Source organism: Astyanax mexicanus, chromosome 6, assembly GCF_023375975.1.
Source record: "Astyanax mexicanus isolate ESR-SI-001 chromosome 6, AstMex3_surface, whole genome shotgun sequence".
Lineage (NCBI taxonomy): Eukaryota > Metazoa > Chordata > Actinopteri > Characiformes > Acestrorhamphidae > Astyanax > Astyanax mexicanus.
Window position 1 is genome coordinate 8,737,973 of NC_064413.1, and position 15,057 is coordinate 8,753,029.

At 38.4% G+C, this 15,057-nt stretch overlaps 1 protein-coding gene across 1 annotated transcript; it reads left to right on the forward strand.

Moving 5' to 3' along the window:
- Positions 1-799: 799 nt before the first annotated feature.
- On the forward strand, positions 800-12,218 carry upp1 (uridine phosphorylase 1). The gene is made up of 8 exons (XM_007256510.4): positions 800-993; positions 1,345-1,398; positions 4,124-4,235; positions 5,180-5,338; positions 6,750-6,864; positions 8,384-8,593; positions 8,715-8,861; positions 11,634-12,218. The coding sequence occupies exons 2-8, from the start codon at positions 1,358-1,360 to the stop codon at positions 11,780-11,782; spliced, it is 933 nt and encodes a 310-aa protein (XP_007256572.3). The 5' UTR covers positions 800-993; positions 1,345-1,357; the 3' UTR covers positions 11,783-12,218.
- Positions 12,219-15,057: the final 2,839 nt, after the last annotated feature.

Here is a 15,057-nt window from a genome sequence, read left to right on the forward strand (position 1 = left end):
TTAGGGGTGTAAGGAGCAATGAATTAAATATAATAGCAATATATCGAAGCATCACAATATTGTGTTTTGATGGTGGTGTCAATCGATTAAAATCAGATTATTACAGCAAAATTCAGTGATTAATCCTGATTAAAAGCACGAATAAAATTGTAAATGCTGGTATTTCCCTGTCTATTGGGAGGTAGACAGTAAATGTGTAATGGATCATTATTTTCATATTTTCCTTATCATACAACTTAATCAAAGCTTACACCCAAGTCACACCTTTTCTTTTTCTTAAGATTTAATAGTGGATATATAAATGTACTCTAAATGTACTCTATATATATATAGCAAATATATTGATTCTTTTACTTAGAGTATATTTATATATCCACTAATATATATATATATATATATATATATATATATATATATATATATATATAATCCAATTATAATCCAAACTTTTAAATGTTTTTTTATTTATTTTTTGTTTCTTACAGGGTTTTTTTTTTACTTTCAGGTCTGAAAGGGTTAATTAAGTGTGTTTGAGGAAACAGGGACAGATATTTTTTATCAAGTAAGTATAAGTTATAAAACATCCTAATAATTTCAAAAGATCAGGGAAAAATAAATAGTCTCTCCCTATCTAGTGCACTACTAATGAGTAGAGGCGGGTAACCCAGGTCCAGAAAGTAAAAATCCCGGGGTTTTGTATCAGCTGCGGCAGAGACGCCCAGGCAGTTGGTAGAAAACCCTGGGTTGGATTTTTACTTTCTGGACCTTGGTTACCCGCCTCTACTAATGTGCGAGGGAGTAGGACCTCTGATTCAGAACCTGGTGAATCTTTGAAAAGAGCCGAATCAAGGGAACTGATTCTCTTTTTTTTTATTGATTCGCTGCTGATACTTCCCACCGTCACGTAGCCCCGCATCTGACGGATGTTGAAGGCTGGGGAAGCGGCGGTACGCGGACACACAGCACTGCGGCAGGAGGAGAACCGAGACCGGGGTAAGTACAGCCGGAACGAGTCGCTCTGCTGCAGGTAACCGGACTGTAAACTACTCTTTTATACTTAATCTTCATTTTCGTTTGTTTCTATTCAATTGTCTGTTTTCGAAATAGTCCGTTCCACCTTAAATGTTGCAGGATTTACATTGGAGACACCGCTGTTTAAGGTGGAACGGAAATGGAAAAAAGTGTTCAGCGCAAGTTATTAGCTAAAGCAGAGCATATTAAAATATCACATTTTTATGATTTAAGGGGTGTTTGACTCGCTCTTGGGTGGTGTAACTCTTTGTTATGACCCACTGTGATGTATTAAATATATTTATTTTATTTTTACTGTGATTATATTAACAGGAACAGAGGAAAAATGCCTTCAGGTGGAGAGAAAAATGGAGAGACCTGTGACAGGTGGGTAAAGTGCCAGTCTGTATAACAAGTCCAGCCTGAGGGCTGAAACTAATGATAATACAGGCTAATAACAGAGCCTCCTGACCTCAGGCCAGCTCAGCTCACCTTTCCTTTGTTTCTGAAGGTGAAAGGTGGAAGCAGGAGTGGAGCTTCAGCTCTGGGTGTAGATTTTCACAAGCTGTCCACATAAGAGTCACTGTGTGAATGAAGGTGCACAGCAAAACACAAGCAAATCATTTTTTTTGTTTAAATACGTTAATCAATTAAAGGTGTCATTCAGTTGTTTTTTAATTAATTTTGTGTCTAGTTGTGCTCTCTAGTATGAATAAATGCCATGTAAGCTGTTTTTTTGTAAGAAGTGCTCCGGTGTTTCTGTATAGCTCTGCTTTTTTTACCACGTTGAAGCCTCAGAGTCCGCTCTAAATCGTGAAATCTGATGCGAGCGGCGCCCGCTTTGACCGGTGTTCTGTATAGTTGTGCTACCTTGTCAAACCGTGCTTCCCTAGTGTATATTTAAGGTCTCTGTAAAACGCAGAATCAACCGGAGATCCGTTTTAAACCTAGAGTTACTTACACAAGATAGTTAACGTTAACTAGCTGATGTGAACAGATCTGTAAGCTTTCTGCTGCAGCCCGGCTTCAGCTCTATCTGTGGGCGGTCCTGAGCCGAAGTGTGCGAGGCCATAAACTCACGAGTTGACGAAGACATGGTGTATTCTGAGTATTTTCTTTTACTAGCTACTGCAGACAATGGAGGCTGAAGAACAGTTTTATGTGCAGCATCATATACAACTCAGAGAGACCTATTGTATTTCACAAAGAACATAAAAAATTGATTTTACTGGAAGGAGACCTTTAATGTAGTGATTTAGCTGTTGTCCACCACACATTTTACATGCATTCATTGTAAAATATTACAAACCTTCCCACATGAGTACTTAGTGGTGTAAGGAGTAATATATTCAATATAATAGCAATATATATTGAATCATCGCAATATTGTGTTTTACTGGGGTGGTGTCAAACAATTAAAGTAATTAATCAGATTAATCACAACAATATTCAGTGATTAATCACACTAAAATCATGATTAAAAAGGTTAATAATGGTAATTTCCTGTATTTTGAGAGAGAGACAGTAATAAATGTGTAATTGATCTTTATTGTCATATTTTTTTTATCATACAACTCCTCAGGCTCTACTGCTGTTTTTTAAAGCAGAAATTAATCAGATTATTTATAACAATATTCTGTAATTAATTGCGATCAGTCAGACCTTTTCTTTTTCTTAAATTTTATTAGTGTATATATAAATGTTCTCTAGGTAAAAGAATCAATGATAGATGAAAAAAATAAGCAAAATTAAGTTCTATTTATATTAGTGCTGTCAATTACAACAATTTTTAGTGATTACCCTTGATTAAAATTATGATTAAAAAAAGTTAATGCTGGTACGGTACTCTCCTGTCTTTTGGGAGGGAGATCTTTATAGATCTTTATTTTTATATTTTCTTAATCAACACCCCTTAGCATTACATTATAACACTTAAGCCTTTTAGATTTATTAATGCAAAAAAAAATACCACGTTCAAGTGTTCAGATTAATTGTGTGTGTTAATGTGTTAACATCGACGGCACTAATTTAAAAAACTGTATTGACTTCGATTTATTCCTTTTTTATGGTAAATGGATGTAAGACGTCAAATGATGGTAATGGTGAATGATGTCAGACAGCAGTACTCTTGCAGTCTTCACTGTTCTAATTGGATAGAATTTAATGTTTCTTTTATCTGATTGAATGCATATAATGACCAACACTAGCTGCACAACTAGCCTCTCTCACTCCTCTCACGAGTGCTGTTTAATATTGTGTGTGTTTGCTTGCACCCAGTGCAAAGCAGCAAAAAAAAAGGGATTAAATATTTGCCATGAGAGGGAGCTGCTTTTCATTCTTAAAATTATGTTAATGATCTTCTCTCTTAGATTTAAATATTTTTTTCAGCTTCTCAGAGATTAATGTGTTTAAAACACAACAAAAACACAACTTTATAGTTTCACTTTTAGAGATGCTGGGACTTTAGTTTGGGTTTTAGGGGTGCTTGAGCCCCCCTTATAAAGGGATAGCAATGCCCCTGTCCGAATAGGTTAATTTGTGGTGAGAACGTGATCCAGCCTCAATCCCACCCAAACACAATACTCATATTTGAGCTAAAGGGCTGTTTAGGTGCAGTTTAATCTGATTTATTACTCAGATATTTACAATAGCTATAAACAAACGCTCTGCTGCTGCTCCGTGCTAAGCTGTTTTCACACTGCGTGCAGTATGTGGAGGGCTTGTCTGCACAAATCCCTGCCACGCATTCCCATTGAAAAAGTGTGTTTGAAAGTGCAGTGGCAAATTTTTCATGTTCAGTGTTAAAGCAGCTTCACACTGCACAACTATATGCACTGGTCTAGAACATAGAACCTTTTTCCTGTATTTACGTTCTAGATCCGCCCCAAACAGCTCTTCTCTTACTAATTAGTTGTGACGTGTTGTTTGCAATTGTTATTTTTTTATCTTGTGTCAAACCAAACCAAGGAGGAAAATGCTCATTAACTAATTAACTTTTTTGGACCAGATAAACAAATTACAGGTGTATAAATTCAATTCTCTTCATGCTTCTTATTTCAATACTTTTGCTGGAGTGGCAAAAATATACCTACTTTTTATTTCGTTCTTGTAGGTCTATATATGTGAATAATCCCCATTTGGAGTCTATGAAAGAGGACATTTTGTACCATTTCAATCTGGGTACAACCAGCCACGACCTGCAAGCCCAGTTTGGGGATGTCAAAGTAAGTGTTCATGGATTATTTGTCATATTCGCATTGCCTTTTCTGTGTTTTAGTCTTCCTTTAAGCTGATATCCATAAATTTTGGGATTTAGGGCCCTCTCTTGTGAGAATGTTAATTGCACAGAGCATGTGGAAGAATCATTTTTAACTGGGCGGGTGTGATGCGGTCTCCTTTCAGAGCAGATGAGTCCGATTCCAGGTTATGTTTAGCCAGTGAGAGAGAGAGAGAGAGAGCTCAGTCAGAAGCTAAAACTACACACTTTGGTTTTACTATGGGTGAATAAGCTACTGAGCTCTGAGTTTCCCCTTCTGAAGTCACCATTGCTCCACCAGCTGCTTGTGTTGAGTAAAACTGAGCCGGATCCTCTTTTAGAGGCTGTACGTGTGACGCGAGTACGTAAAGACGCAAGATGTGGCCAGAAGAACTCCTGCAAAAAAAACAGTGTTAAGAATAAATACATTAGGTCTAGTAGGGGTGGTCGTTCCAGCACACTGGTACCATTCTATCCCACTCAGAAATGCTTCTACTTTCAATTTATTTTTAAATGTTCAATTTAAACAAAATAATATGGACTGCCACTTTAACAAAGGAACATTTAGATTTAAGATTTAACCTAAAAAACAGCCTCTCTGTTTTTTTCAGCAGGGGAGTTTTATATGAAATGTTGGTGATAAGACATTTTTTATTAGTCTTGAAATTAATAAAATATTTCACGAATATTTTTATCCCAAAATAATAATCCCCTGAAATGTGGTGATATTGTTTTAGGGCCACCCTTATCAAAGACTTTTAGACAAGTGGGTGGAGTTTCCTTTTCCTTTTCTCAAGACCCTAGTGTGCTAAGCGTCTGTGGGAAATGTCCTTGGTGGTTGCCTCACTGCTGACCTGCACTTCCTGTGTGTGTGTGTGTGTGTGTGTGTGTGTGTGTGTGTGTGTGTGGTAGTTTGTGTGTGTTGGGGGAAGCCCGTGGAGGATGAAGTCGTTTATTGAGTACATCGCCGGGGAACTGGGCCTGGCTGATCCAAAGGCAGAGTACCCAAACATCTGTGAGGGCACAGACCGCTACGCCATGTACAAAGTTGGACCTGTGCTCTCTGTTAGCGTAAGTCATTACCACCTCAATCCCAACACACACACACACTCACAAACAAATCTGATGCTTTAAAGGGCCATATTATACAACTTATTAATTTAGAATAGGTCTATAGGCTATACAAAACCTGTTCATGAAGTTTTTTTGCACCAAATCACAGAGAGAGTTCACAAGCTCTACACCAGTTCTCACCAGTTTTAGTCCCAGAATGAGCCATTTAAGGGCTCTGTCATTTTTATACAAATTAGCTGTTGCTGGCCACGCCCCTAAGTGTTTACCACATAGCGTTAATGTTAGCTTGTGCTAAAAAGCTAAACACAAACAAGCTATTTCATGCTTAACTGTGATAGAAGCACAAAACTCATTATTTGAAAATATTTACATCACAGTAGGTACAGATTTCTCCTTCAGACAAAGTCTGTTAACTAATCCTGCTGTGTACTAAGTTCTCTCCCAGCAGGACGAAAATTTGTTTCTTCAACTGATTATGTCAGAAACATTCCAATAAGTCATGCAAATGATTATTAGGTCACGTGTTTTCAGAATACTAACTCTACCTCTTCACAACTTTACAACTGATGCTCTCAAACACATTAACAGGCAACAAATTCAAGTAATTAACTCTTGACGAGTTCAGCACAGCTGTTAGCTTAAAGCCTGAATTCCAGGTGACTCTACCTCATAAAACTGACTGAGAAAATCCAGCCAAGATGTGCAAAGCTGTCATCTAAGCAAGAGGTGCTACTTTGAAAAACCTAAAATATATAACGTTCTAGTTTGTTTAACAGTTTGGACTGGTACTGTATATCTATACGATATCTTATTGCACGTTTGCACTGAGATAATGCTATGCTAATCCATGCAAGCATGTTTTCGGTTGTTTTAGATAAAATACAGATGTCTGAAGCTTATAAAGGACATTTCATATTGTTCTGTATGTTATATCTGCAGGCGTTTGCACATATGCCAGCCTGTCTCCATTTTAACACCACTGGGCGCTCACTGTATATCCACTCATACCAGCCTTCTATCTGTTTGAATGGGGAGGGACCAAAATATTCTAAACTGAAGGTCTAATTACCATTTCAACAACATATTTTACATCACTGATACCATCAGATAAAACCCTCCCGATTAGTTTGTAGCTTTTTGCTTCATATTTCACAAAAATTATGTGTAAAAGAGAGAGTCTTATCCACTCTTTTTATCTCTTTTTATTATTTATCTCTGTTCTGATCATTAGATATAAAACGACTAAAAATAAAACCAGTGTTTTACCAATATTCTGCCCAGCTCTTCTGTAAAACAGGCTGCTTAACAGAAGTCTTGTGTATTGTTGTGTTTAACACTTGCACATGTGTTCGTATGTGTATGTGTGTGTGTGTGTGTGCGTGTGTGTGTGTGTGTGTGTGTGTTTTAGCATGGCATGGGCATCCCCTCCATCTCTATAATGTTGCACGAGCTCATCAAGCTGCTGTATCATGCCCGCTGCACTGACGTCACTGTAGTACGCATCGGGACCTCGGGTGGAATAGGTACAACTGTAATACACCTGTATAACACACTAACACACACATAGTGTGATAGGAGGTTACACTGAACAACAGGTGAACTACCTAACAACCCCATAGCAACCACCTTGGATACCATGTCATATTAGTAAGTAATCTCTAGAAACCACAAAGCAACACCACAGCATCTATCTGATAACCCCATATCAACCACCTAGGACACCATAACAACTTAGTAAGTAGTGTCTAGCAACGACCAAGCAACACCACAAAGGCTACCTAACAACCCCATAGCAACCTCCTGGGAAAATGCAACAATTTAGTAAATTAATCTCTAGCAACCACCAAGCCACTTTACTGAAGCTACCTAAGAACCCCATAGCAACCACCTGGGGCACTATAACAACGTAGTAAGTAATCTCCAGCATTCACCAAGCAACACCACAGGATCTATCTCATGAACCCCATGGCATCCACCTGGGACAGTACAACAGCTTAGTAAGTAATCTCTAGCAACCACCAAGCAACACCACAGGATCTGTCTCATAAACCCCATAGCCACCACCTGGGTCAGTACAACAGCTTAGTAAGTAAACTCTAGCAACCACCAAGCAACACCATAGAAGCTACCTAATAACCCTTTAGCAATCACCAGTGACACTGCTCCATACAACAGCTGCCTAGCATTTCAACAGTAACCACCAGTAACACAATAGCAACTGTTTGTGATACCTTAACAACCATCTAGTGACAACAAACTCTGGGATTTACGAATTTTGTACTTTTGTAATTTGGAATGTTTACTTTGATCTGGAGCAGATCTATGTAAACCTATTGGTAACTACCTAATAACCCCATAGCAACCACCTCGGACCCTCTTAACTTCTTAGTAAGTAATCTCTTCCAACCATCAAGCAAGACCACCACAGCTACCCAGCAACACCACCGCAACCTCCAGATACACAATATCAACCACCTGCAATACCATAGCAACCACCTAAAAACACACAACACCTACCTAGCAACTACGTACAACTGCCTAGCAACCCAATAGTAACCACCATTGACACAATAGCAAATGCTTGTGATACCATACCAACCACCCAGGTGTCCCAGTATAGAAGTAGTGCCAGTAGAATAGGACTATCTGGAATATATCAAAATACATTTATGGGCAAGTAGCTAACAACCCAATAGCAACCACCTGGGACTCCATAGCAAATTGGAGTTTTTTGTAACAGCATAGCAACCATCTAGTAACCCCACTGCAACCACTTCTGAAAGCAGGATAATCCTGCTTGCTGTTTCTTTAGGTTTGCAGCTGGGTGACTACCAATTAACCTCATAGCAACCACTTTGGACACTATAGAAATGCTGTAGCAGCAGCAGAGCAATCACTTGGAACAGCACAGCAACAACCTAGTAATCCAAGGACAACCACCACGACCACAGCAGTCAGTTAGCAGTAGAACAGCATAGCAACCACCAAGCAGCTCTACAGGAGCCAGCATTGAGGGACTCGTCCTGCTCACTGTTTCCTCAGGTTTGCAGCCGGGTACTGTAGTGGTCACTAAGCAGTCGGTGGACTCCGCGTTCCTCCCCCGCTTCGAGCACGTGGTTCTGGGTAAGCCCGTGGTGAGGAGCACCGAGCTGGATGAGGAGCTAGCGGAGGAGCTGCTGCAGTGTGGGAAAGAGCTACCGGAGTTCCAGACCGTCATTGGGAACACCATGTGCACACTGGACTTCTACGAAGGTTTTTATTGGTTGAACACTTTTACTATTTGAAGGTATTTGGTGGGTAAAAGGCTGTGCACCCCACAGGTGTTTACTCTGTGTTATTGTTTGTTTATTTGTGTGTGTGTGTGTGTCTGCAGGCCAGGCTCGTCTGGATGGAGCTTTCTGTTCATACACTGAGGAGGACAAGCAGAACTACCTGGCTGAGGCGTACGCAGCTGGAGTCCGCAACATCGAAATGGAGTCTTCTGTTTTTGCCGCCATGTGTAAACTCAGCAACCTGAGAGGTACAGATCTGTGTGTGTGTGTGTGTGTGTGTGTGTGTTTGTGTGGCTGTGGTGTAGCTAAATATTTCACCGCCTTGTTCAGTTAGTGCACATTTTACCCACTGCTTTCTAGAATTTCCCCTCAGGGATCAATACAGTGTCCATCCATCCATACATCCATCCATCCATCCATACATATATCCATACATCCATACATACATACAAACATATATCCATACATCCATCCATCCATCCATACATATATCCATACATCCATGCATACATACCGTATTTTTTGGACTATAAGGCGCACCGTATTATAAGACGCACTATCAAAGAACGCCTATTTTCTGCTATTTTTCCATACATAGGGCGCATCGCATTATAAGGCGCGTTAAGTGACACTAGAAAGGGTGCCTATATCAAAGTGAACAGGGGTGGCGCCATGTTTCCCTTCCCCCACCGGGGGTGGTCGCTTGCCGGTGGAGCGTCTCAGTATATATAAATCTAGCTCTTTCAAAGTCAAACGAGTGCTGGATATTAATCTACACAGATTCCTCTCCTGAAAACTGTTTATTTGGGTGAGTAACGTGCTTCAGTTTATTTACAGTAAGCTTAGATTTCCAGATGTCCACTAAGGCTTGCTGCACCAGCGTTAGCATAGCTATCCGCTAGCACGCTAGCTAGTCACCTAAACTAGTAAAGTTAACCCAAACTTAAACGACAGCGTTACACTGAGTAATCCTGCGTGTTCTGGTAAGACAGTGAGATATTAGCTAGCGATTCGTCCCCCGTAGCTTGTTTTAACACGGTAAACAAGCAGATTACAGGCTGATAAAACTCACCTCTGAGAGAGTTAGCGCTTAGCATCTAGCTAATGCTAGCCAGGCAAAGCAGCACAGACTTACAGGCCGATAACTCACCTCTGAACGGTGAACGCTTAGCGATTAGCATCTAACTCTAATAATACTGCTCCAGCAGTATTAAAAGTGCTAAATTTAGAAAATACTGATCTCTGAACAGTGAAAAAGCTAGCTAGCTAAGCGGTTAGCATCTAGCTAATGCTATTGCTGCTCTGCACGGAGTGTGTGTTTACTGCTCCTTACACCTGACGGGTAAAATTTAGATAATACTGATCTCTGAACAGTGAATAAGCTAGCTAATGCTATTTGCTGCTCCAGCCTCGGAGCTGCACGGCTCTGGACTCTGTATAGCACTGAAACTCTGTATAACGCTGCACGGAGTGTGTGTTTACTGCTCCTTACAACCTGACGAGTAAAATTGAGATAATACTGATCTCAGTGAATAAGCTAGCTAGCTTAGCGGTTAGCATCTAGCTAATGCTATTGCTGCTCAGCCTCGGAGCTGCACGGCTCTGGACTCTGTATAGCACTGAAACTCTCTATAACGCTGCACGGAGTGTGTGTTTACTGCTCCTTACAACCTGACGAGTAAAATCCATACAAAAGGCGCACCGTATTATAAGACGCACTGTCAATTTTTGTGAAAATTAAAAGTTTTTAAGTGCGCCTTATAGTCCGAAAAATACGGTACATCCATACATCCATCCATCCATATATCCATAAATACATACATACATACAAACATACATACATACATCCATACAAACATCCATACATGCATACATGCATACATACATACATACATACATACATACATACATGCATACATACATATATCCATCCATCCATACATACATCCATACATACATCCATACATCCATCCATACACACATACATACATCCATCCATACATGCATACATACATACATACATACATACATACATACATGCATACATACATATTGGCTTTGTTCACTTTTCTTACTGCACAATGGGGCCGATACACCAGAAATGGTAATATTGTCTAAGAAGGTCATGTCTATTAGACTATATAAACAAACCCATAACACATTATAATGCATAAAACAGGGCTATAAATATTTATAAAAAATGTATAACACAATAAAGCTATGTTTATTATGTATTATGAATTATGATTATAATGCTGTGCTAATCATCAGCTGTCATATCATATCATATACCTATCACTATTAATATATTCCCTTCATGGACATCTTTCACTTTACTTAAGAGTGTACAACACACCATAATAAGTTATAAATTATTAATATATGTAAGATAAGTTAGTTAATGAGTTGTTAAAAGAAATTATAGCATGTTTTGTTAAGAGAGGTTTTTGGTATTAACATATAACATCTTATAAACACAGCAGATGCTGCATTAAGATCACAATTTATAATGCACAAAATAAATATAGTTATAATACATTTTATAACTATTGTATGTATACATTTTTGTAATTTTATATTTCTAATGCCTTATAAATGCATTATAATGTGTTGTTAGTACCACAGTAATCACCTAGCAACACCATAGAAACCACCAGTGACACCATAGCAACCACCAAGCAACACCATAGAAACCACCATTGACGTGGTTGCAACCACCTAGAAACACAATGACCCAGCAACACCATAACCACCATCTAGCAACCCAGTAGTAACCACCAGTGACACAAAAGCAACCACTTATAATACCATTGCAACCACCTAGCAATACCCAGCCAATTACAGATGTACTTTTGTAGTTTGGAATGTTCCTTACTCTATGGAGCTGATAAACATGGGCCTATAGACTTTTAGCTTTAGTTGCAGTCACAGTGTAATTTAAACAGTGCAAACCACAATATAGATTCTACACAATATATCTAAAAACAGAATTTGACAATGACAATGTTGTTTCTTTCCAGCCGCTGTGGTGTGCGTGACGCTCCTGGATCGTCAGAAAGGAGATCAGCTGACCAGCTCTCATGATGTCATGCACAGCTACCAGCAGCGTCCGCAGCTCCTGGTGGGTCATTACATCAAAAAGAAGCTGAACGCCTCCATGAAGAAATAATCCTGCGCTGTGATCCAGTGTAAGCCAGGCCAAAGCCTCCGTTTTCAGTGATTTTTTTTACGGATGTTATTTTATATCTTAAATTTATACTGTAATTTCAGCTCTACCCTCACTGCTAGTGCGAACGCTGCAAATGTAGTTTATTAATTGTTTTAGAAAAAGTCATAGAGTAAAACCTGTATTATTATTATTGTTTTAATAATAATAATAATTATTATTATTATTATTATTATTATTATTATTTATGTTCATACAGCCATGAAGATGTCCAAAGTTGTTGTTCAGGTAAAACTGTGCTAATATATAAGATGTCATCATACATCATTTACTCTAATTTGGTCTGTATACACAGTGGGGAAAATAAAATTTGATATGCTGCTGATTTTGCAAGTTTTCCCACCAACAAAAAATGGAGAGCTCTGAAATTTTTATCATAGGTAAAATGGCATTTGAGACAGAATCTAAAGAAATAAAAAAAAATAAAAAAATCACATTGAATGATTTTTTTTAATGATTAATTTAAATTTTATTGCATTAAATAAATATTTGATACAATAGAAAACAGAATTTTATGTTCAGTAAAACATTTGTTTGCAATTAAAAAGATCAGACATTTCCTGTAGTTTTTGAAAAAGTTTGCACACACTGCAGCAGGTATTTTGGCTCACCCCTATATACAGATCTCTCAGCTTTTGGGGCTGTCTCTAGGCAACATCGAATTACGGCTGCCTCCAATGATTTTTATTAGAATCTGGTCTGGAGACTGGCTAGGCCACTCCAGGACCTTGAAATGCTTCTTACAGAGCTGCCATTAGTGTGTTAATAACGGTAATCTTTGAGACTGTGGTTCCAGCTTTCTTCAGGTCATTGACCAAATACGCATATCAATCAATAATTTGCAATACAATGCAAATTTAATAAATTATTTAAATATACTATACAATGTAATTTTCTGCATTTTTATTCTGTTTTTCACAGTTGAAGTGTAGCTATGATAAAAATTGTAGACCTCTCCACTCTTATAGATGGAAAAACGTATTTTCTCCACCGTATGTCACGATGAGTTGAGTGGCTACTATTTTAGAGAAATATAATATACATGTTATTGTTTTGTTTAGTGCTTTATTGCTTGGGAATCTGTGAATATTGCAATAGGATTGTGCTTAATTTCACATTATGCTTTAAGGCCAAGTATATCCTACAGTGTGAACAGTCTGAAATGGGATTTGTATTATTCAGTACTGTACTCGCTATCACACAGATCTGTCACCAGCATGAAATATGTGAATATTAGGAATATTCTGTACCTGCGATTTTTATTTCATTGTATTTTTTTTGTATACAGCAATAAAACAAATACAAAAAAAGCTAAATGTCTTGAATATATTACTTCATACCATTGAGTTTCATGTTGATGTTGATGGTGAATAAGAAAGTACTTAGTTGTATTAATCCTTTTTTTTTATGAGCAGTTTATATTAACAGATAATCTGAATGTTTGTTTTATTTGAAACTTTACATTAAATTTTTCACTATGTAGTTTATTTGTATGCACTTTTAAAATGTAGTTTTATTTATATTTTGCACTTTTTGTTCTTTTTACATCCAAAGTGTTTAGATTTTTTTTTTTACATATTTTTTTTTAACATTGGCTGTATTTCATACATGTTTACACACGGTTTTGGCCTGTTTTGCTTATCACATTTACATCACATGGTTAGGAGTATACATAATGATTAATCACAGAATACTCCGCAATGAGAAATCCCAGAAGACTCCGGTAAAGAGTATACACAAACAGAGAAATCCCAGAATACTCCAGTTAAGAGTATACACACACTGAAAAATCCCAGAATACTCCGGGTAAGAGTATACACACACTGAAAAATACCAGAATACTCCGGTTAAGAGTATACACACTCACACACCGAAAATCTGATTACTACACTAAAATACAGCTCTGATTTTAAACACTTTTTTATTTTTGAAATTTGTAGCCTTTAGATATAGTTGTTTGGAAGTGTTTTTGCACTTTTATACATGCTCTTTTATTTTTCCTGCGTCTGACTGAGGAAACAATAGTGCTGTGGGAACTGCTGGTTGGGTGTTGTCCGTTCCTATTGGTTAACTTCAGCTTGTGACCTCTGTAACTTTAGAGCCCTTACATCATTATAAAGACTCACATATTTACCAGCACTAGCTGTGAAGATCTGTTTATAACTCACACACACACACACACACACACACACACTGTCATTCAGATCAGGCTGACTCATCCCTGACCCGTCTTCAGAGGTGAGGTTCTCGTAAGGTGTATCTGCAGTTTTCCCACCCACTCACTGACCAGATCAATAGCTCCACCCATTTAGTCTACAGCAGTTTAGCTCCACCGATTAAGTCTACAGCTGTTTAGCTACACCCATTGAGTCTACAGCAATTTCTCTACTTCCATTTAGTCTACAATAGTTTTAGCTCCTCCTATTCACCTTAATAATTTTTAACCCCACCCATTTAACCTGTAGCTGTTTTGCCCAACCCATTCAGTCTAGAGCAATTAGGCTATACCTGTTTAGCCTACACCAATTTACTCCACCCATTAATTATGCAGCAATTTAGCTCCACCCATTAATCCTACAGCAGTTAAACTTCACCCATGTAGTCTCCAGAAGTTTAGCTCCACCCATTTAGTCTACACCTATTAAGCTTCACCCATTCATTGTACAGCTATTTTACTCCACCCCTTAATTATGCAGCAATTTAGGTCCACCCATTAATCCTACAGCAGTTAAACTCCACCCAAACAGTCGACATCAGTTTAGCCCCACCCATTAATCTTACAGCAGTTAAACTCCACCCATTTAGACTATACCCATCAAGCTCCACCCATTAACTGACAGCTGTTTAGCCCCACCATTCAACCTAAAACAGTATTAGCCCCAAGTCTTTAACCTACAGCAATTTATCCCCATTCATTTATTCATTCATTCAACCACACCCACTAAGCCTACTGCAATTTGCCCCCACCCCATTCATTTTAAAAGACAGCCAATCAGAACAGATCTCATTTACTTAAATACTAAAAGGGGACTGGTGTAGAGCTGATGATAAAGGGTAACCTGTATGATTTGGGTTCTTTGGGTTTAGGTTCTGGAGGTTAGGTTTTTTGGGTACATCTTCAATCAGCGATTCTGATTACCACGGTAACGGCCGTGCCAACGCCCTCTGCAGCCAATCAGCTTCGAGCTGTGTCGGCGAGACGGTTCGCCTGCATCAGC

Coding starts and splice junctions, on each gene's coding strand:
- upp1 (XM_007256510.4), top strand. CDS start 1,358: ATGCCTTCAGGTGGAGAGAAAAATGGAGAGACCTGTGACAG. Junction 1,399..4,123: donor AATGGAGAGACCTGTGACAG/GTGGGTAAAGTG, acceptor TCGTTCTTGTAG/GTCTATATATGTGAATAATC. Junction 5,339..6,749: donor GACCTGTGCTCTCTGTTAGC/GTAAGTCATTAC, acceptor TGTGTGTTTTAG/CATGGCATGGGCATCCCCTC.